This window comes from Apteryx mantelli, chromosome Z (genome assembly GCF_036417845.1).
Source record: "Apteryx mantelli isolate bAptMan1 chromosome Z, bAptMan1.hap1, whole genome shotgun sequence".
NCBI lineage: Eukaryota > Metazoa > Chordata > Aves > Apterygiformes > Apterygidae > Apteryx > Apteryx mantelli.
In genome coordinates, this window is record NC_090020.1 from 64,262,080 (window position 1) to 64,285,847 (window position 23,768).

At 47.0% G+C, this 23,768-nt stretch overlaps 1 protein-coding gene across 1 annotated transcript; it reads left to right on the forward strand.

Annotated features, from left to right (window-relative positions):
• The first annotated feature begins 19,292 nt into the window (after positions 1-19,292).
• HTR1A (5-hydroxytryptamine receptor 1A) lies at positions 19,293-21,750 on the forward strand. The gene has a single exon (XM_067315596.1). It carries the CDS (start codon positions 19,503-19,505, stop codon positions 20,742-20,744), a length of 1,242 nt encoding a protein of 413 aa, XP_067171697.1. The 5' UTR covers positions 19,293-19,502; the 3' UTR covers positions 20,745-21,750.
• Positions 21,751-23,768: the final 2,018 nt, after the last annotated feature.

The window sequence follows — 23,768 nt, forward strand, 5'->3', positions numbered from 1 at the left end:
TTGTAGATATTTTCCCAAATACATCCTAGCTGCTATAAAAATTCTTCCTCTGCTTTGCCTGTGGGTGCATGTTTGTACTTCTACGTTGTAATTTGTCATCACCTCACTTTTGCCAGTGCCAGAATCTCAGAGCTGTGCTGCAGCCTGGGCCGCTGAAAGGAAATTAAACAAACAAATCCTCCCCCAAAATATTGTTGCTTGTTTATTCTCTTTTAAACCGGGATCATTTCAATGATCCATTTTGCAGTGTGACCCTCCCAATTAGCTGCTCAAAAACAGCTGAGGAACCCTGTGGCATAAGGAAGGAACGAGTAGCCAGGGAGAGGAGTCACTTAAGTCAGCTTTGCCACTTAGGAAAATGTACATAGGACATCACCCACAATAAAACTAACAAGGTCTTCAAGTGCAAAAGAAAAAGATTTAGTCTGGAAGGAGGAGCGTAAAATCCTACATGACTGCTAAAAATCACCAGAGGAAGAAAAAAAAAAGTGACAGCATAACACACTACTGAATCTGACTGTAATCTAATCCTCAGCTTTGCTGGGAGCCCACCAGCTCTGGAATTGTCTCACATGACTAGTGCTCTGCATGTGATCCAAAGGCCTCTGCTTTGCAGTAGAATCTTCAAAGTGAATTGCTGAATGCAACAGATTAAAAAAATACATATTTTAAAAGCTGTAATAGTTATGTATTAAATATGCATTTGTCATATGCAGCCAGTGTGGATTGCATTTGCAGGTGATGATAGCATCATAAGCTAAAAGAGGCTTTGCTAAGGTTGAAAGTATGCTATGTCTTGTTTTTCCTTTGAAAAGACAAAGTGATTTTAAATGTTTTAATTTTCAAAATGACTGCTTTTGCACTCCAACAATGAATTACGGGAAACAGTGCTCAGTGCTCATAAGCAGATGTAAAAATACTTCCAAAACTACTACTAAGCATGACTGGTAAGGGGAGATATAAAGTGAAAAAATGTATCACAGCTTCTAAAGACTTTTTCCAAACTGGGAAAGATGATTAGTGTGAAAGTTATTACAATCCCTTCCTGTTTTTTATTTGAAATATCCTACAGCTAAAAATCTCTTCTCAGACTCTAAAGAAAAAAAATGTAAAGAACAAGTGTAATTGTTATAAATTAGAACTGGAAGCTGAAATAAGACTAATTCAAACTGGAAGTTAAGTACAAACTTTAACAATGAGGGTGTAAAATATTGGAACAAACTATTAAAGTAATTTTTTATGGCCTAATGCCTTCAAATCAAGATTAGATGCCTGTTAGAAGGTATGCTTTACTGCAACATGAATTATTGCAATCAGTATAGGGATAACTGGCAGAAATATAATGACCTGTGCTGTATAGAAGACAAGACTAAATGATCAATAATTTCTTCAGGACTTAACTTTTTCAATCTGTGGAAAAATTCTCTGTTTGCTACTGCAAAACCTGCCATTTCACTAATTGAAGAACATGCATAACCAGCTATTGCACATTTTCTCATTTTATGGATATTACTAATTTCAGCAATATCCCATATCAACAGTCATCTGCCAAAGGCTGGTAATCTGCAGCCTAGCGCACTGTCAGTGTCAAACAAATCAAGAAAAAGAAATTCTGGGTGGGGAAGCAAAGTAGATTAACACAGTTTATAATTATGTGAAACTTTTATTTCTTTAAATAAAGGAGCAGTCCTCCCTCCTCTAGACTCTGGACAATTTATTACAGAGGATTCTTGAAGTGTGATGTGTTGCCAGTATGACTGTAACTGTACAGATTTGTACCTGTCTGTGTGTGTATGTGTGTTTGAGATCACACATCAAAATGTAAATGTAGCAATACATCTGGGATCTGAGGCTACAGCTAGAGTTTACAGTTTCCCAAATTGCTAAGCAGTAGCCCAAATGTGCCGGTGCGCTGAGGTAGAGCCCCTTGTGTGGGGAGAGCGTGCCCGGGCGGGCCTTCAGCTCAGGCCGTTGTCACTTCCAGTCAATTCCTGGGCCTGCTCTGGGACTAAAAGGCATTCTGCCTGCAACCACCCTCTTCTGGGTGCTAGGAGTGTTTGTTAGTACAGCTGTGGGCCTTTCCACACCGTTTCACTGTAGTGCCCAAGGGCATTCTCATGCACATTTAATTTACTAGAACAGACAGTGCGAGTTTCCTGCCTTGGTCATTATTGTATATAGTTGCAGAACTGGCTGCTGTCAGTGAAGGACGCTTCCCAAACTGCTTAAATTATTAATACAGTGTAATAACTGAAGCAGTAATTTAATATATTAAAATGCCTACTTGTTCTGTTACTAGTTTCTTTCCATTAGGGAAGCATTTTCAGATGTACTCAGTGTTAGCTTAATATTGTTCCTGCTAACGTCTGTGAAGTTCCCAGCCTATAAATACGTAATGTCTACAAAAATGTGTGTTTTATCCTGTAACAAGTAGGACACCATAGCTCAGAGTGATAAATAGTGGATATATGTAACTAAAAATCGGTCATATTTCACGTAGACGTATTTCAGTCCATTTTTTGGCTATATACCAAAACCCAACAGGCTTGCTGAGGGAAGGCGTTGCTGCGGAGAGAGCATAGCTACATGTGAGCTTCCTGTCCCGTGGGCCCTCCACATAGCCGTGCTCTACAGCCTTTCACCTCTCTATGCCGACAGGAATGAGAAACCTACTAGGTGTGGACAGGAAGAGTTGCTGGAGGAGAGGTTCATAAACGGCCACAGGTTGTCTGCCTTTTGCTCACAAACTCCAGTACTTGCATATGTACCATACGACCACTGTAAACCTTGTTCTTCCATCGGTTCCCTTTTAAAGGAAGGCGTATTTGAATTACCACATTCTTTGCTGAAGGATTATATCCATTCCAGCCAGTAGTTTTTGTTGTACTGCTTGCAACTCTCGTGATAGAAAAGTATATAACATCAAACCCTGACCAGGGTTTTAAAAGTTGAGCTACCTGTAATTTAGTGACAAAGTTCTCCCCATCTCCTTTCTGTTACACTACAAAGACTTCTTTGCATAACAGATTCATAACATAAATTATATTTGTTCATTCAGTTTTTTCAGCATTTTCATCCTGAGCATATGTGAGGATTTTCTGGCAGCTTCCAGCTAAAGGATGACTGTTAGCACCTCCAGTCAGCCAGGACATGGGCTTGCTTGATTCAAGTGATGATGAGTCATTTCTTTTACATTGTGAAAACAGTTCTTTTTCTTTCTATAGCCTTTGCACAACTGACTTCTTGAGGCCCATGCTCAGTTGGTTGGGTTTATTTTTAAATATTTATGAAGTTTCGTCCCTCTGGCCCTATATGCATTGCTTCCAAATGTATTTGTTACTTCATCAGCACAAAAAAAAATCCCCCAAACAAACAAAAGCACCCTGGAGAATAAGAAATACAACGTTTTGGACTAGTTTGATGTTTGGATAAGAGCTATTGCAATGAATTTCACAGGTATAACACTGCTTGGATGACTTTTGTTAAAACTGAAGCAGCATGTGAAATTAGCTTCAATTTCAACCACATTTCAGCGTTTTCAGGTACACAAGGGTAGTTGCAGCATTTCTGGCAACTCTTTATACCTCATTCCAGCCCAGGGAGCAGTTGAGACCTGGTTTAATCTTAGGGTTGCTAACCTGAACTGGAGAGCCAGCAAGCTCCATAGGAAGCTTATAAAAATGCTGTTTGCAGGGCTCAAAACTGAGTGGTTTCATCCTGGGACTGCTGAGGATTATATATTGCATATTATAAGGCTTGCATTTTCTCTGTTAACTGATTCCTGGTCAAAGGTGGCTGAGAGAAAAATTTAGAGTTGCCTGTCTGGATTACCATCACATGCTGGTTCGTTCTGACTACTGCTTGCACACATATTTAAAGAGCGTTCTCTTATCCATGGTTTAAGACTGCATGCTCTTGTAATTCCCTCTTGCGTCCATGTCACTCTCTAATATGTTGATCTGATTTAGAGATTTGACAGATTTATCTGCTTCCCTGAGGCAGAAACACCACTAAAATGAGCAAGGAGCACTGACCTGTGTCCTAAAGCAAACATGCAGCTATATGAATTCATTCAGCAGCACTGAAGAATGTAAATGTCTGCTAGTTTCAGCATTTTTTCAAGTATTTTGATGTATCAGGAGTTATCTCCAAGCATACAAACAGTTCCACTGCGGTCCCTGGAATCATTGAAAGTTAAGGGTGTGCTTTACCACCTTAAATTTAGGCTTTAAACTGTTCACAAAAGGACTTGCCAACAGCAGAATATTTATCAGTCCCCTCTAATCTACATGGTATCCCTTTTTGATGGAACTGGTATAGCCTTTCCTGCCTCTTTCCTCTTTTTTATAGCTATTAGCTGATTTCTGAATAGAATTCTTGAGATTTGGGTCACTTTCTTGCAGCTGAGTTATATTTAAAAATGAGTCAGACTGGCAGTTTCTGATTGCCAGCTATAATACATTTAAGCACATTTTCATTTAATTTCAAAAGGTAGAGCTTTTTCTTCCAGGTTGTTATGTAATGCCAGCACAATTTCTTTCCAACAAATAAAATATATTTTATCTTTATAAAGGTATACCTAGATCTAACTTACAGTGTTCATGTTTGAAATCTTGCCTGGCTCTGACTAGAAAAGCTGCTTGCATCTGTAGTTGGTAAAGGATTTTGCATACCTAGTGAAAGTGGATGGGAGCTTTAACTTTTGGTGGAAATAGAATTTTATTCACAAGTTTCATACTCTTAGCTATGAACTTTCTTTTCTTTTCATGCTAAGTTCCTTTTTGTTTCTTTTCTTTTCTCTCCCTCTTTTCCAGATAGTTCATGTCAAGTTTTCAAAACAGTGGCATCTATATTTTCATATGCAATTGTGTCTTGGTGATTGTCCAACATATGATGTCTCTGCAGATAAAATAGCTCAACATTGTGGACTTGTGGTCTTCCTGCCAGTTAAACTACCAATGCAGAAAGCCATTGTTTGGTGGCTAGTAGATTGCCTGGGGGTGTTCTTTGCTTGGGAAAAAAAGGTAGTGATGGTAGGACAATACTCTAGGACACAGAATCCAACCATTGCTGGCAGAGTAGTGTGCAGACTATCATATGCCTGATTCTGCTCTCATTCATTTCAATTTTAAACCAATGCAGCACTACTGGAATTATTTCTGATTTATTCCAGTATGAGATCATTGGCCTGTCATTTGTAATGGGAAAAGAGAGAGCTTAATGCAAATGGAAATGCTATTTTTGCTGCAGATTTGTAGTTGCTGAATCACATACAGAAATGTCTTATATCTCTGCAGCATTCTGTGGGATCAGTTTTCATCACCTTGTTGTAATTTAGAAGAAAGTGCATTGAATTATACTGGAGTAAATCTGTTGTGCAGGAAAGAAGCAAATGCCCAGTCACTGTTATGCTACCCGTGGATGAAAGTCTCTAGAGACTTGACAGATACTGTGCTCTTACAAATTCATTTTTGGGACAGGCTCCAACACTAGGGAAAAAGCTATAGCAAGAGATTGACTCTGATGTTGAAGAACAGAGGATTTAAAGGACAAGCTGTGGGCTGCTGATTGATTTCTTGAAAAATACATATCCAGGTACAGTTAGCATTAGTGCACCAATACAGAGCCATAACCATATACCTGCAGTCAGGGAATACCAGCCATTTGGTCCAATTAAAGGTCCTGTTGGGAAAGAAGAAAATCCAGTTCTGCAAGTGTCTGAAGCTTCTGCTGTCTTTCAGAAAACTCACAGTTTGCCCATCTGAAATCTTAAATGTGGAGACAAGTGCTGGCCTTTGGCCCTAGCAACTAAACTGTTACTGTAAGAAATCAGAGACAGATTTGCCGAATATACAACCAGATCTGAGGCACTAGAGAAGGAAATATCTGTCTAGCCTGGATTATTCCAGCTTTTAGGAAAACTCTTTCCTGATGCAACAACACAGTTGACTCGTTAACCCAGAGAATGAAAAGAGACATCCAGTCTCAATCCAGTTGATTTAACAGACTGGGCTTGAAAGATTTTAAGTTGTTGGCTAGTCAAATAAAGTGGTGTGAGGATGTGGGAGATCTATGGCTATCTAGAAGCCAGTCACTACCCGTGGCTACCATGAGTAGCAATTATTTGTAATAACTGCTGATTTTTCAGTTTGAAAAACATTACCTCTCTACCTGTTTCGCTGTTAGGCTAGAACTTGTCAGGGCTAGTATTTTAAAGAATTGGATTTCTATGACAATTTAGCTGCTGTCTTCGGTAAACTCTACCAAGACTGAAGAATGGGACATTGCAGAAAAAATGTTGTCTCCAAGAATAAATTTGTTCCAGGAGAGAGGTAAACACTTAAGATTAATACTGGTAGAAAGGTCAATAACACTTAGATGAAATGACTTTTCCTCAAAAAAGGCCTGACACTGAGAAATATCTTATAATGATCGACAGCTGGATGATTAGGACACATCCCTGGGGTCTTGAACAGATGATTTTGAGTCTGTGAGATTTACAGGAGAGTCTTGAACTTAGGTCTTCTCCAAGCCCAGCAAACACCCTAGCCATAAGGCTATAGGCTATGTTGTAGTAAGGCACTTTCCATCTCTTGGTGCAAAGCAGTTTGCCGGAGCTTTGTGTAAACACTTTGTATAAACAATTAACTGGTCATTAGAATAGGGATTTGAAACCACCTTCTGGCTTTACGTATGAACACTTTATGCCTGAAACCACTGAGTCATTCTCCCTATGGACTAATGGATATTTATTTATTTACAGAAAGTAAAATAGTTTTAATCAAGAGAGAAAGAGAGAGACAAATATTGGCTCTATACTTCCCCTTCCTATCCTTCTGTCATTTGGGAAATGAAAAATGAGCTAGTAACAGCAATACATTAATAGAAGCATTATTACTTGAATTAAAGCGACTACTGGCTTTTACGATTGTAGGTTTCATCTTCTTATAGATTAAGTCAAATGTGTTATTTTCTGCTAATATTAGTCATTAATATTAATTTCTAAAGTATTTTTGCATTTGGGATTTTGATGTTTGTTTCAACAGAGAGACACTGTGGAAAAACTTAAATTGCTTTTAACATGGTCAGACTTTCATCCATTTTTTTCCCCTGAATTTTGAGTATTTGTGGGGTACTTGGCTTGCCCATATATGTTAGTGCGACATAACTGTACAAGCTTTTGTTTGTAAAACAAAAAAGTTTGTTTGTAAATAAAAAAACAAAAGTTGGTAAAAACTCAAATATTTGCTGAGCATTACACATTACTTAAAATACTTTGCAGAAGTATTTTACTTCTCTCACTGCACTCTCAGCTCCATCTGGCTGAAATTATTTCAAGTGGTGTCAGAAGAAAATAAATTGTCGTTTGAACAAAGACTCTGATTCCACGGGCCCATCTGTAGATGGATATGTGCTTGCCATAATCTTTATTTTCATGTAGTTCTAGGGAAAAATGGTATTGTGAAGTGGCCCATATATATTTGGTAATTCTGTAGCCCTTATGAATGCAGAACTTCCATTAAAGTCAGTGGTGATTTTTGTTATGGAAGAACTCCTTTAACTTACATCTGACTTCATCCTGTGTCCATTTGTGGACGTTATCCTATGGAGAATTGGGACATCCAGCTCAGGTGCGAAGGGCACTGAGAGCCTCCTTCCTGAGAAGGAAGAAACTAAAGAAGACCAAACTTTAGTGAACCACAACAGGCGACAAATGAAAAACAGAAAAAAAGTGTTAAAATGACATGTACATACCACAGCTTCTCTTAAAGTATTCTTTATTGCAATGACCACCAATACAGCAGGCAAACTGAGTTGTCAGACAGATCAGAGCTATAATAGAGAGAGCCACATGCAGTCCAGTCTTGTCCCACACAGCAGCTGGCACTTCTCTTCATGGTTGTAGACGTATGCACCTCTATATTGCCTATACTTTAGAGGGATCACACATCTATATCCAGTTTCTTGTGTCTGACGATATCAATCTCATTTGCATCTCATTAAGAAAGATGGGACATGCTCTATTAAAATAAAAAGTTGCAACCATCATTGTGATACAGAGAAACCAGGAAACAATCTCATGCTGGAGATACCCAGCTGGTGTCCTTTTCACAGCAGATTTTTCAGCCCCTCCTTCTTTCCTCCATTCAGCTACCTTTACAAGGGCCAAAATCTATAGCCTATAAACAGTAACCAAGAGCAATGGAAACCTTTGTTACATTTTTGTCTGTGATAGTGTGACACAGGATATTCTATTTTAGATGTCACAGCCTTTTTGAATCATATTATGATATTCTCAGTTTTTGTTAAAATTTGTGGCTAATTACATTTTGGTTCGACTACCTGATTTATAGCAGCTGGAAAACCAATCCCTCATCTCTTAATAGTGATGTTAATTCTAACCATTTTCCAATGTTCTTAATTCAGGAACCTTGTTTAGACTCTTTCATTTAAATACTGATTATTAATTTGAGACTATGCTCACAATTAATAATGTCAATGCTATTACTTGTAAAAAAGGCTTGGAAGCCATTTCTCTATGTAAATATCAGAAAGAAGGATGCAAGAGAAACTTAATTATTATACAGAAGTAGGAGTTTGCTTCAAACTGTACATGCATTGAGTAAGCTAGTGCAAGGAGAGAGAAACACAGCCTATAGTAGTAGTTACTGATAATGTTCTTCTGAACAGTGGGACTAAAAGCAATAAGTAAATTAGTTGCCCAAGTGAAAAATTTACATTTACTGAAATGAATTTTGTCAGGAAAAAGATTTAAATTTACAGGCCCTCTTCACAAAGTTAGGTCTCCTTGGGCAACGCTTCCAAGAGAAATGACAAAAACATGGCAGTCCAGGTTATGAGAAGAAGAGCTTAGAGAGCTAGAGAAGCTGCCATATGATGAGAAAAGACTGGAGTAATTCTGTTCGGATGGAACCTTGCTAGAAAGAGGTGTCACAGAGGTAGTTAAGAAAATGGGTAGAGAAGGTATTTCAGGCTTTTCTTAATACACAAATAGAAAGTTAGCTAATAAAAATGTAAAAACTCATTTATAATCCTTTACACAACACATAATTGAACTATTCAACTCATTGCCAAATGTGGAATAAAGGCCAAGAGCAAAGTGTGTTTTCTTTTTTAAACTGACATTTTTATGACCTTAATTACATTAGGGTAAAAATGTATATAAAGAGATATGAATAGATGCCTACTTGTTTTCAGACATACATTAATCATGAACTGTGTGGGATTAGGAAATATTTCAGTAATTTCCCCAGTAGGTATATTGTGCATAATTGTACAGTGGGGTTTTACGTCTTCGTTTGAACTTCCTATTTCTGGCCACTTAGAGGTAGAGACAGATCACTTGTCTCAATGAGTGGAGCTTCTCCCAGCTGCAGGTTGCACTTAGCCTACATGGGCTTCAGACTAAAAGTGATGAGGCCAAATCTCTTTCTGAGTTATCCTGACAAAGCCCCTTGGATTTCAGTAATTTCAATCCAATTTATACTTTTTGTAGTTTAAAAGAAAAATTGCACTTTAGTGTCTGGAAGAGCCAGACACAGTGCCCTGACCCCACAGGAGTTAAAAGGCAGGTTTTCTGGTGACAGAAGTAAAGGACAGAATTTTCTCTCTGTTTTTTGAACCTTACATACTTTATCTGTCACTTAGTGAGTGAGCAGATGGAAGTCCTCACAGAGGAAAATGTTTAAAATATGAACCCCTAAATGAATATCCACAATTTGAGCTGTGTAAGGAATCTAATGGGCATTTTTTCCCCCCTGTGATCCTCTGTTATGTGATTTAGAGCCAAACAGATTATTAACTTGAATCAAATTATTGCCAGCACAAAGAGTCATAAATATCTTCTTCCTCCGCTCTAGTCTCTCTCATTGTCTTGCAATAATCAAATACAAGTTAATTTATCCCCACGATGGCAATGTTACTCTGACATCAAGATAAACAAAAACAGATTTGTGCATTTGTGCAGAAAACAATTTACTCTCTTTTTCCTTTCAAAAGCCTTAGCCAGCATAATTACTTACCAAAGTCCCATGGAAACAGAAATGGAAAATAGGCACAATGCAATTGAATTCAAGGGCAATATCACAATATTGATTTCTTATTGCAAAAGGAATATGATGTAGAAGAGAACTGATACCAAGTGAACAGATACATGAAATATATATATGACTGTAGTGTTAATTTTCATGGAACTCTCTTTAGAAAGATCTAAGAATAACTTTTATAGATTGAGTTTTTAGTGAATAAACTATGTTGTGTCTTGGTTCACATGGTTAGAGTGGTGGGCAGGGGAGGGAAGAATGCCCCATAGAGCCTTGCTCCCAGGATTCAGACAGGGAGGAGGAGAGAGATTTTTGCCATACTGCTTTTTCCTCTTGAGGAGATGGACAGAAACAGGTAAGAACTGGCAGTTTATTTTCCTCTCTGGACAAGTGGAAAAGAAGAAGTGAATTGCTTCTCTCAGAGACGTAACTCTATGCTTCATAGCAGTAATGCAATTATATATTGCCCCAGAGTACAGGTGAAAGAAGGCTTATCTAGCCTATCATGACTAACATAAAATGTGTGTTAGGAAGAGAAACTGTGAAGATCTTGAGGGATACATGATGTACAGGATACATAAAATATATTGTGACTCTTTTGTATGAACAGTTACAGAGATAAAATTATTGGAAAAAAAAGAGATGAAGGGACTGGTTTGTCAGAACTTTATTAACATCCTGTTGTCAGATTTTGTTTTATAGTAGTAAAGATACTAGTGCTCTAATGCTGAGTTCTTGGGTATAAGGTAATTGGAGACAGCATCTAACAAAAGTCATAAGGGCTAGCTTTACAACTAAGTTCATTAGCGCAACTTATGTGCCCATGGACAAAATTTAGATCCACAAGAACCCTGCTTGTAGATGGATTCCTAAAAGTTTTAGCAGAATACCATGCATTGCAACTGTACTTTACAGACTCCATGGGAGGCACTGTCATTCAGATAGCACTGAGGGCCCCAAAATGTGACCCCATTGGGTCAGACAAGATTAAATGGGAGGAACTAATAACTAGATGATCTTTTGCCAGAAAAAGTTTTACTTATTTTGAATCAGATTTAGTGATAACATAAACTGCAGTGAGGGAATCTGGATGACCATTGCAACTGGAAAGAGAATGTTGACTGTGTGGCACATGGGATGAAGTCCCTGATGGTACAGAAGTTTTGCCTAGCACCTAGGAGCTTATAAAGAGCGATTAATAGAATAGGAGAGCAGAGAGGAAAAAAACATTGGAAAAGAAGGTCCTGACTAATGTCATAAAGGAACAGCACCAGGACTCATGAAACAACACCAGAAACCATACTCTCCTATGGTGATGTTTAAGATGTGATCAAATCTCACTTAACTGTAGCTTTGCTTCTTTGTGGTAGACATAGAGTCTATTTGACTTACCTTGATAGTAAAGTCGCCTCTTAGGTTATATAGTGTGTTACTCTCTGTGTGTTTTGCAGCACCATGGTAAACTAGAATATCTGTTTGCCCTCATTGTATGTTTTCCCTTACCTGCTTCCTTTACGAATCAGCTACTGTATGGATTGAAAGTCCATCAGCCAGCTGTCCCATCAGGTGAGTGGCAGTGACCCTCAGTTGGTATGAACTGCTGCTCATCCTCAGCCTGGAGATGCCCAGGACTTCCCTGGTTAACTCAAGAGGAACCCACATTCTTGCTGCCATGAATACACAGAACTGATTATTTTCTGGCAACACCAAGCTCACACCTAAGCTCCAGTTGGATTCACAGAGTAGACACTCTCTGGCCTCTGGGGCCCAATCCAGCTAGTCCCATTCAAAACATAAGCAAGAGGAGATGGTAGCGGTCCCTCCCATCACCTTATACCCAAGAACCCAGGATTCTTTTAACTACTAGAAAATAGTTTGAGGTTTCTAGCTCTGCTGGTAGAAGTAGATGTCTGAACTACTTTGCTGAAAACAGGTTAAGCAACCATCCTCTCCCTATAATTTGCAATGAAAAGCGTTGAAAGGCTGCATGCTCAATGTGCCAGCTTTTATGAATCAATTTTTTGAGGACCTCCGAACTCCCTTTGTTATGTAGGAATCCCAGGTGCTTAACTTAGCCTGGACCTTGCTGGTTAGCAGGACGCTTAAAAGTTAATGAACAGCAGCAATGAGTCTGCCCTTATGTTGCACAGTTACTGTAAACTGACAGTATGGGCTGCTACTGGAGGGGCAGTCCTGCCTTCCACCATGTCCCCAGCCAAAGACTCTCACCTACCTCAGCACTTGCAGTTGCTTCCACTAGGCAACAACTTCATAATGAAAAAGAAAAGATTTTCAGCCAATTAATTCCTCAAGAGCACATTTACTTCCAACAAAGACAAAAACCTTCCTCCATGAGTGGAGTCCCAGGTTCCTGAGAAGGCTTGGCGGTTTAGTACTCTGCCAGCTAATGGCATCGGTAAAGGAGGTGAATAGTTTAGGAAACACAGTATCCTCACGGTCTTTTTCAAGGTCACTCTTTAAAGGCAGAGTCAATAAGGCTCTGTGTTTAGGCATGACTTCTATAGGTAAAATAAATTGTTTCTCAGTTAAGGGGATAAAGTTAGTCTGCAAAGATCAGATCTTCCTAAAATTTAATTTCTACACATCAACTCTGCTTTTTCCATACAGTATTTTTTAAATAATAATGTCATATACATTTTAATGTAAACAGATTAAAAGTAATTCATAATAAAATCTTTTTTTGAAAAAAATATGTTTGAATTAATATACTACTGAACTCCAATCAATACTATTGAACTCCAGTCTTGAAGTATGCATCAAACAGTAGAGTTTATATCCTTTATAAGCAATGATGTTTGAACTAGAACTGACATCTTTATTAATTAAGGAGACAATGATCCTACATAATTTATTTTTGATCTCTAGTATAGTATGAAAGCTCTGACATGAGAACAGTAGAGGAAGTCCTCAGTTTTTATGATCTTAAAACTGAGTTGAAAGATTCAAGTACCTTAACTTTATTTTGGAAAATAATGATAAACTGGTTTAGTTTAGCCAAAATAAGAAAAACGTCTTCTCATTTCCCTAGCTAAACTTTTACAGGTGTCAACTTTAGATGTTTTTCTTAATTTGTTATTATTCCAAAATAATTTCTCTCTTATTTTGTCTTTTTTGGAGTGACAAAATATATATATGTAAGCTGCAAAAATGGCTATTGCAATAAAAATCTTCTGAGCATAATTCTCCTTAAGCTGCTCATTGTATAAAGTTCCTTCTCATTTAGAAGTTATTTTATAATATTTCCAGGGTGGGGAGGGGAGGAACAAATCAAAAAGCTTGAATGTATCCATTAGAAATATTAAATAAAGTAACTAGTAAGTGAAAAAATAAAGTAGGAAGCTTAAAAAATGCTTGCAAAGGTTGGACTGGATTGACAGTATTGTTTAAACAATCATGCAAATATTGTTCAATACCTGGAAAAAATGCTTAAGATCTAGAATATTACTGGAATCTAGTATGTATTGTCAGCAAATGCTTTCAGCCAGTTGTATATTTTTTTATAAGATGAATGTGAATGTTAAATAAATAGATGGAATAATCTTAATTAGCTACTAGGAAAAGTCTGATTTAACCAAGAAGCTGCTTAGTGCTAGTCAGCAATTTTAGAACTGTATAGCAGATGTTATTAGGATGATTTGTTTTGCAAACTACAGTGGGGAAAAAAATACTTTTGAGGTGATATTTTTAATTCAATTACAAATGTCAGGCTACAGCCTTCTAAAAAGCATTGAGCCAGATTCTGGATTCTCAGGACTGCATTGCACCACACAGGTGATTCTTAACCAGCTACAAAATATTTCCTCACAAAGACCAGCTCCTCGTGCGCCAGCTCTGTATATTGCTCTCTCTTGTCTCTGACACAGGAGATGTGCTGATAAAAACCTGTGTGTAGCGGGAACATTGCTTTGTTCTCTGTGGCATGATTAGAGTTGACTAAGTAGATTTCCCAGAGTTTCTCCGGAATGAAGTCCCTGCTCAGCAGCTTAAGTATCAAGAAAATACACAAATGGTTAACAGACAATATTGCAGATCTTCCCTTATCATAGCTGCACTGGGTACAGAAGGGACAAGGCAGAAGGTTTAGCCTAAACTGAAGCTTTTCCAGAATCTCAGAATTTTCGGAAGTTTATATAAACTTATGTTTGAACAAATATGCTTGAAAATCTCTCTCCTCCATAGAATAATAATATTAAAGTGAACCTCATTTAAAACTCACCCTAAATCTCTAGATTTGCATAAAGACTGACCCATCATAAGGGTAGCAGGGTATCACAAATAACAGCTTCACTTCAGTGATGCCATTTGGATATACATAACATGTATTCATTTTGGAAGAAAAAAAGATCACCTCCTATTGTGTTACTCCTGAGACTGTGAGGTGGGTTATGCTGAGTTATGCTATAATTTTAGGTACTACTGTAAGCTCTTGGCAGAGAAAGGCATATAAATACTTATGTGTCTACTTTGTGTCTGGTTTTAGTAAAAATGATGAACATGAGAGCAGTGATAAGATAAATGAATGGGATGAGAACAGGACAGTGGAAATTGCAGTCAACTCATCATTGTCTGGGATGATAGGGGCAACTGGAATATCTGAGGTAATGGAAAGCATGGTTAATAACACGGGAACATAATGGACTGACTTGCTAATATTCTGAGATGGTGGTTATTCCTCTGGGTTATGGGGCCCACATTATATAGTGGGTTCTAACAAAATAAATAGAGCAATGAAGAGGGAGCAGAAACCTGACTGGGCTCCGTGCAGAGCCACCAGAGGCCTGACTGAGTCAGCAGCATGTGAACCTGGCCGTGCTGCTCTCAAGACCTGCTGAAGCCAGGAAGCAGCACAGCTGCTTTGGCATGACTGGCACCAGAGCTAACAAATCTCGCCACGCCTGAGCTCAGGTATATGGCCCCGTGGGCCAGAGCTAATCAGCTCTGAGCCGAATGAGAAGGTGAGAAACAGCCGAGTGGCTCAGCAGGACTGAGCTCACTTTTGCTTCTGCTTAGTGCCAGTTGTGATTCAAAGTAAAGGCCAAGGATGTGGAAAGAACTGTGTAAATTAGAGGAGAGTGGTACACGACCAGCTAGGGAGTTACAATAGATTTTGAAAGATTTCTAATCAGGAGAAAAGTTTTTATATAGCCCCCTGAAAATCGACAAACAAACCTTAAATGTTTTAAGATAGAACTTGACAAATTTAGAGAAAAGATAATGAGATAGCACTCAGTGGTGATCCAGAAGTTGGAAATTTAGGCTTGTTTATTGTGCTATTGCACTGAATTTGTACTGTCTTAATTCCAAGGAGACTAAATGTAGGCTTGAAGAGGGATTTTCTCCCCTCTTAATACATAAATTGGATGTCCTCTAGGGCTTCAGGAATTGGCCATAGCTACAGGACACAGGGAATGATTCTGCTGCTGGTTCTGGAAGCCACTCAGGTTCCTGGCTGGCTCATCTTGCTCACAAAGTCAGGACTAAACAGATTGCCAGATCTGGAATCATTTTGCTCCAGATTTGTCTGGCTGAAAGCTACAGGACTACAACACCAGCAATGCCCTTAAACTTTTCGGTTCCCTTCTTACAGTTTTTGGCCTGTTGCACTACAAAGCCTAAAGTTGCTACAGATTATTGTAAAACGTTTTGTGGTTTATGAAAAGTGAGATATGTGAAGCAGGTATTCTGAAGTGGATCTCTCATAGCAAAATGTGTGTGCTTACGTGGAGGGGAGAGGGTTCGATGGCAGAGTCCGCTCAGCCATGAAATTCCTATTCTCTTTTCTGCATTTTAAAGTTATAGCAGTTCTTCAAAAGGTGTTTGAACAGAGTGGAGTGGTGCTAATTTCTGTTGGCTCTATTTCCAAGATACCTAATGAGAAAATTTAAGAAGGCTGTAGCTGGTAGGTTGTCTCCTGGCAATCTTCTCTTCCACCTGTTTGGAAGCTCTCCCACAGAAAACTGCACATACTGGATCAGTTTCAGTGAACTGAAAACATTAATTTCCTTAGCTCCCTAGTAAAGCTTATTCGGATTGAAACCGTTAGTGGAATATATTTTCTTTTTTAACACAAGCGCTCTATTTTATCCTGCTGAATGGAGGAAAAAAAAATCCTTTTCAAACCAAAGTGTAATATGCAACCGCATGAACAAAACACTGCAATCAAATTGTAACATTTCAGTTTCACTCTGACAAATAGATAATACAGTCATAATCTGAGAGCATCAAGGGTGTAGCCCTTCCCATTTCTGAAGTGCGTAAAACGAAATTGTGAAAGAAAGCATCTTCTACCATGATTGTTAATGCTTTTTCTTTTCGTACTTATTGAAGAACCTCTTGTTTGCTGCAGCTATGTCATAACTGAACAACATTAACTAATATTTTAATTGATTTTTTTAAAGTTGTGCGGTGTTAGGGTTTCATTTGCTCTCAAATCAGCTTGGATTATATGAGACTATGGCTTTTCTTTAAGGATTTCCCTAGTTGCTTCACCTAGGTTATCTAAACACATTAGCACCTCATTTAGTTGTTTAAAAGTTTAAACAGCATTTTGCTGTTTAAATGCTTAGTAGGATTAAAGACGCTATTACATCAAAAGAGTGAGTTTTACCTTCGTCTACATCTTCCACCTCCTACTCCCTCCCCTTCCTTCATGGCTGCCTAAATTGCCTCTCCATTTAATTCAGAGTGAAATGACTTTCAGTGGCTGGGAAAAAAATCCAAAAAGCAGAGCCGATTTAAAAGGTTTCAAGCGCAAAAGGACCCCGCTGGTTGTTCTCGGCGAGAAGCGGCTGGGGTTGACCTCGCTTGGCCATGTTAGTGCAAAACACCTCTGAAGCCGGTCTCTGCAAGTGCCCAGAGCGCGCGTCCCCGGGGCCGCGAAGCGGTGCGGGGCTGACGGTGCGCCCGCCGCCGGGACGGCCCGCCCGGGCCCCCCGCTCCCCGCCCGGGCCCCCCCGCTCCCGCCCGGGCCCCCCCTGCTCCCGCCCGGGCCCCCCTGCTCCCGGCCCGGGCCCCCCCGCTCCCCGCCCGGGCCCCCCCGCTCCCGCCCGGGCCCCCCCTGCTCCCGCCCGGGCCCCCCTGCTCCCGGCCCGGGCCCCCCCGCTCCCCGCCCGGGCCCCCCCGCTCCCGCCCGGGCCCCCCCTGCTCCCGCCTGGGCACCTGCTCCCGCCCGGGCCCACCCTGCTCCCCGCCCGGGCCCCCCCTGCTCCCGCCTGGGCACCTGCTCCCGCCCGGGCCCCCCCTGCTCCCCGCCCGGGCTCCCCCGCTCCCGCCCGGCCCCTGCTCCCGCCCGGGCCCCCCTGCTCCCCGCCCGGGCCCCCCTGCTACCGCCTGGCCCCTGCTCCCGCCCGGGCCCCCCGCTCCCCGCCCGGGCCCCCCCTGCTCCCGCCCGGGCCCCCCCGCTCCCCGCCCGGGCCCCCCGCTCCCCGCCCGGCACCTGCTCCCGCCCGGGCACCTGCTCCCCGCCCGGGCCCTCCGCTCCCCGCCCGGCCCCTGCTCCCGCCTGGGCACCTGCTCCCCGCCCGCCCTCGCTTTGAAACAGCCAGAAGGACAGATTTTCATTGCACTGAAGGGAAAGGGGCTTTGAATAGCCAGTTGCTCAGAAGCCAGCCGTGCTATGCATTTCAGGAGACGTAACGCAGGAAATAGCAGGTTTGGGAAGTGAAGGCACAAAGCACACTTAAATATCGATTACTGGCACGTTCTGGTTTGCCTGAATCTTACCTATACGGCCATCATTCAAGAGCGGGCAAATCTGAGGGCGAGCAGCTAACACAAGGGATACGCAGGGTGCAACTCGGTTTATCCAGCCCATCTCTGTGCCTTGACCATTTAAAACAGAAGAGGTTGCAAGCCTGGAGGCGGACAAATGCGGCCAGGTCTTCTCGTGAAGAGGAACTGACCGAAATCTACCCAACTGCTGTGAAGTTACGAACTCAGCCGCATTTTTAAGTGGTGACAGAGAAGATGAAGAAATCTGACTGTGTGCGCAAAGCCTGGCTCTGTGGTCCTCATCGCCAGTTTGATTGAGTCTGGCAAAATCTTGCAGTTAAGCAATTACTTATTTGGCTTTCTGCATTTTCTGAGTTTGCATGGCACAGGTGCAAACTAGAGCGAAAGACGCTCTAACATCATTAAAAATACTGAGCTGCAAGAGAGTAGAAAGCCTGCCGCATAACTATGTCAGAGGGCTTGCTTTCAGCTTCCACGGACAGCTAAAGTTAAAGCTGTCAATCACACCACTTTTTTTTTTTTTCTTTAAGTGACAGAGGATGTTTCCCAGGTTTACGATTGTTTGGGCTATTTACTGGGTATTAACTGATTGACTTATGATGTGTCAGTCTGACGGTCTTCTTTATTCAAGATTGTTCCCAGAGATATTTTTCTCATTTCACTCTCTTGCAGACTCAGCCTGTCCTCCTCCTTCGGGGAGAAACTCTAACGCAATTTTTTCCTTTCTTTTTTGTTTTGCATTTCCTCAGAGGACAGCGATTTCAGTAGTGAGTTGCACTGCAATTTCCGTCCTGGGCGCCCCACCACGCCGCGTTTCTGCGGGGAGCGGGGAGCAGCGCAGCGGCGCGCAGCCCCGCGGCGGGACGCTGCGGCGTGAATGATCGCGAGTGGGGCTCGCACGGGGGGAGCGGCGGCGTGGGAGCCCTGCCCTGCCCTGCCCTGCCCTGCCCGGCGGCCCCGCCCGCGGCACCCACGCGGCGGCGGCGGCGGCGGCGGCGCGGCTCCCCCCTCCCCGCCGCGGCCGCCTGCAGGTGGCGATGCGCGCCCCGGCGCGGAGCCCCCGGGCCGCGGGCAGCGCTGCGCGCCCCCCCCCAGCCGGCCGCGCCCCCCGCGCACGGCCCGCGCCGTCCCCTCGGGGGAGCCCCCGGCCGCCGCCGCCGCCGCCGGGGCGGAGCTGCGGCTGCGGGGCCCGGGGGCGGCGGGGGCTCCGCGCTGTCCCCGCCCGGCAGCGGCGACCCCGCGACACCCCCCCGCGGAGGGGCGGGATGGAGGGGGCGGAAGGGGAGGGGAAGGAGGAGGGAGGCCGGCGGCGAGGGGAGAGCGCAGCGGCAGCGCAGGAGGGAGCGGAGCGCGGAGCTGAGCTGAGCTGAGCTGAGCGCGGCGGCGAGCCGGGGCCGGGGCCGGGGCCGGGGCCGGGAGGGAGGGAGGCAGGGCCGCCCCCGCCGCCCCCCGGGGCTGCGCGCTGGGCCGCGGCAGCCGGGATGGGCGGGCGCGGGGCGGCTCCGCCAGCCGCCGTCCTCCGCGCCTCGGCCGCCTCCCGCCGCGCTATATAGGGGAGGGAGGGGCGGCGGGGGGGGCCCGGCGTGGCCAAAGCGCACGGGGCGGCGATGCCTCCTGCCAGGGGAGCCCACAAGTGACCGGCGCCTCTGCCCATGCCCGTCTCCTGAAGCGGCCCCCCCGCCCGGCATGGATGTGTCCAACAACACTACCTCCCCAGAGCGCACCCCCGAGGGGGCCGGCGGCCCCGGCCTGGCCGAGGTGACCCTGGGCTACCAGCTGCTCACCTCGCTGCTCCTGGGCACGCTCATCCTGTGCGCCGTGAGCGGCAACGCCTGCGTGATCGCGGCCATCGCCCTGGAGCGCTCCCTGCAAAACGTGGCCAACTATCTCATCGGCTCGCTGGCCGTCACCGACCTCATGGTGTCCGTGCTGGTGCTGCCCATGGCGGCCCTCTACCAGGTGCTGAACAAGTGGACGCTGGGGCAGGTCACCTGCGACATCTTCATCTCCCTGGACGTGCTGTGCTGCACCTCCTCCATCCTGCACCTGTGCGCCATCGCCCTGGACAGGTACTGGGCCATCACGGACCCCATCGACTATGTCAACAAGCGGACTCCGCGGCGGGCCGCCGTGCTCATCAGCCTGACCTGGCTCATCGGCTTCTTGATATCCATCCCGCCCATGCTGGGCTGGAGGACGCCCGAGGACCGCTCGGACCCCGACGCCTGCACCATCAGCAAGGACCACGGGTACACCATCTACTCCACCTTCGGCGCCTTCTACATCCCGCTCCTCCTCATGCTGGTGCTCTACGGCCGCATCTTCAGGGCGGCCCGCTTCAGGATCCGCAAGACCGTCAAGAAAGCGGAGAAGAAGAAAATCGCCGACACCTGCCTCACGCTCTCCCCGGCCGCCCTGCAGCGGAAAAGCAGCGGGGAGCCCGGCCGGGGCTGGCGGCGGACTGCGGAGCCCAAGCCCGCCGCCTGTGTCAACGGCGCGGTGCGGCGGGGCGAGGACGGGGCCGCGCTGGAGATCATCGAGGTGCGGCACTGCAACAGCTCCTGCAAGACTCACCTGCCGCTGCCCAGCGAGGCGGGCGGCTCCCCGCCGGCGCCCTCCTTCGAGAGGCGCAACGAGAAGAGCACGGAGGCCAAGCGGAGGATGGCTCTGTCCCGGGAGAGGAAGACTGTCAAGACCCTAGGCATCATTATGGGCACCTTCATCCTCTGCTGGCTGCCCTTCTTCATCGTGGCGCTGGTCCTGCCCTTTTGTGACAGTAAGTGCTACATGCCCGAGTGGCTGGGGGCAGTCATCAACTGGCTGGGCTATTCCAACTCCCTCCTCAACCCCATCATCTATGCCTATTTCAACAAAGACTTCCAAAGTGCTTTTAAGAAAATTATCAAGTGCAAATTTTGCAGGCAGTGAAGCCCGCCGCTCCGGGACGGGACGGGAAGGGAAGGGAAGGGACGGGGGGGCTCCTGCCGCTCGCTCCATCCTCCTACCCTCCCCGCTGAAGTGTGTGGCCCCCGCCCCGGCCCCCGCTCCGGCAGGGGGGCGCCGGGCACCCGGCCGCCTCCCGGCGAGCCCCGAGCGGCTGCGCCCGCCGGCCCGGCCCGGGGCAGGACGCAGCGCGGCGGGGACCGGGGCCGCGCTCGCCCCGCCGGGTCCGCTCCCGGGCGCCGGCGCTGCCGCCTCCCTCCCCTCCGTCATTTTGGGTAGACTTGGGGTTTGCAGATCTTTGTGTGTGGTCGCTGTAAACCACGTTGCCCGAGTAGCATCGGTAAAAATAAACCACCCTATGCAGAAAACCGCTGTGTCGGTTTTTCTTCTCGGATTTAAAAGAAGACGGCGGGGAGCTCCGAGCCCGACCTGGGTCTGGCCGAGTAAATAGGAAGCCTGACGGCGACTCTCGGAGTGGAGGAGGGGCTCTGGGCTCGGCGCCTCCGGGCTCTGAAGCTGGCGAGTGGATTTACTCTGGGGAGAAGCGTGCGTGTTTTGCAACCTTGCAAGGTACTTCCAGCAACATTGCCGGCTGCGTAACGCGTGTAAGAGCTCGCGCGTGGTGTTAGGAGCTCCCGGTACATCGGGCTTCCCTGTTTACATCGTGGGGAGGGGACGGGGATAAACCCGAAGTCATTCCCGCACGCGTAGTGCAAGGAGTTGGCTTTCTGTGCAGCCTTTGCCGAGGGCTTTCCCCTACGGAAACGCTTGGCGCTGTGTGACCGCACACGCCGCGGTGCAGGGAGTTCAGGCAGCCTGCAAAGTAGCGGCGCAGGGCTTTTTTTTTTTTTTTTTTAAAGACGCTCGAAAGTTTCTCCGAAGACGCTGCGGCTGTTCCGGAGGCAGCCAGCTGCGGCACGTTTTGCTCGGAAAAAACCCCCAGCCCAAGGAACCAAAACATTGCCATGTGCGCGCAGCGGGGAGGGGCTGAGCGCGGCGGCTGCCGGCGGCGGGGGGGGGGGGGGGGGGGGGGCAGGCGGTGGCTAAGGCTGCTGGGGGAGGGGGGCTCTCCGGCGCCACGGCAATGCCAAGGGCAGGGGGCGCCAAGCAGGGCCAGCCCTGGCCGGGCCGGTCCCCGCGGCCCCCAGCGAGCCGCGCCCGGCGCGGGCCCCCCTGTGCCGGCAGTCCCCATCCGCTTCTCCCCAGGAAAGCCCGGGGTGCTTCCCTCTCACCGCTTCGCTCCGGGTGGGGGCGGCAAGGCAGCAGCCAGCCCCCCCGCCCGCCTCGCACCGCCTCCCGCAGGGCCCGGCCGCGGCCGGGAGCCCGCCGGGGCTGCGCAGCGCCGTGCAGCGGTTCGGGCCGGCTGCTCCGCGACCTGCGGCGGGTCGCCCGAGCTCGAATGCTTGACCAAATACAGTTTTTTCCTGTTTAGTTTGGTGTAATCTGTATTACCTGTAGGTAAAAGGGAATGTTAAATCTGTGCGTCACGTGAATGTAAGTGTCCAGTCATTTCTGAACTTAGACCGCTTACGTTAAATGACAACAGAGCTTTTAACAGCCTCAGATATATAGCTGGTTTTCTGAAAATCTGATTTGACCTCATTTTCGCAATTAAAGTGATCTTTGATCTTATCTTCTCTTTGATCACTCCTAACCACGTGTGTCCTAGATGTTCTTTGAGTGCCAAAGAGCCAGAAGAGTGAGTCTGCAGTGATTAAGGAGTAGAAACAACTTCTTGGTAGTCGAGTACCTGGTGCCTTAGAGAGGCGCACCTAAGCATTAAGCAGAGCCCCCTCGGCCGGGCAGCCGGGGGGGGGGGGGAAGCGGGGCCCGGGCAGCCAGCGCGGCCGGGAGCCCGGCGCGGCGGGGCTGGCCCCCCTCGCTGCCTCTCTCCAGTCCTGGGGCTCTCGCAGGCGCCTTTCCGCACGTTTTCCCTTTTCTGCAAACTCCCCGGCAACGATCCTAGCTGTGAGAGCGTGAGCGCCCTCCCTCGCAGGCCCCGCAAGGTCCCTCCAGCCCCCGGGGGCCTGAACCCGGCCCCGCCGAGAGCTGGCGGAGGAGCCAGGCCTCGGGCCGGGCCTCCACGGAGCCGCACCGGTCCGTGCGGCGTGGGGGTGCAGTTCCTGTGCCCCCCCTCACACCCCCTCTGCTGCCTCCGCGGTTTCTGCTTCAGAGAGAGGGTCCCGAGCTGGAGAAAGCGAGGGAGGCTGCTCCGCCTGCCAGCACACCCGGGCTAGGGCCAGCAGGTTTATTTGGCGTTTTCCTTCCACGGTGGGAGAATTGCTCCATTTTCCGAGCGGCCCGCGGAGCGAGAGCCTCAGGTCTCCGGCGGGGAAACCGCTCGCTAAATTGCTCGTGCCCACTGTGAGGGGCGACGGTGCCCTGTGCCGCGGCCCGGGGGCAGCGGGCTGCGGCGCGACCGCCCCGTCCGTGCGCGCAGAGCCCGGCCCGCGGGGCCGCTCCGCCGCCGGGCCGCGGCTCCCAGCCGGGGCGGGATGGGGGAAAACCTCGGAGCTCCCTCGGAGAGGGAGGCCCTTTGCTTGCACCGGGCGGTGAGGGCCGCCCTGCCCGCGGCCAGCTCTGCGCCCTGCTCCCAGGGCGGCCGCTGCCTCCGTGCTGGGGCGGGACGCGCTGGGGCGGCCCCGGCCTCCCGCTCCTGCCGCCGGGACGGGGGGCTCCGCGGAGCACCGGCACCCCCGTGCCCGCCACCGCCGCCTTCCCTGCCTCGCCTCGGCCGGGAAAAGAAGCGAGGCCGGTCGCGGCCCAGCGGGCGACAACGTCTCGGTGGGTCAGTGAGCTACGACGGCTCGGGATGGGGAAGCAGGTGCGGCGCGGAGAGACAGACGGCGCCGTCGGGCGGCTCGGAGCCGCCCCGCGACGCCGAGGAGGCGCCGGGCCGGGACGCCGTGCGGGCCGGGCACAGCGCGCCCGGGCCTCCAGGGACGGCAGGGCTCGGAGGCCGCCGCGGCTGCCGCCCCGACCCGGCACGGGGCTCCGGCTGCCCGCTGC

Coding starts and splice junctions, on each gene's coding strand:
- HTR1A (XM_067315596.1), top strand. CDS start 19,503: ATGGATGTGTCCAACAACACTACCTCCCCAGAGCGCACCCCCGAGGGG.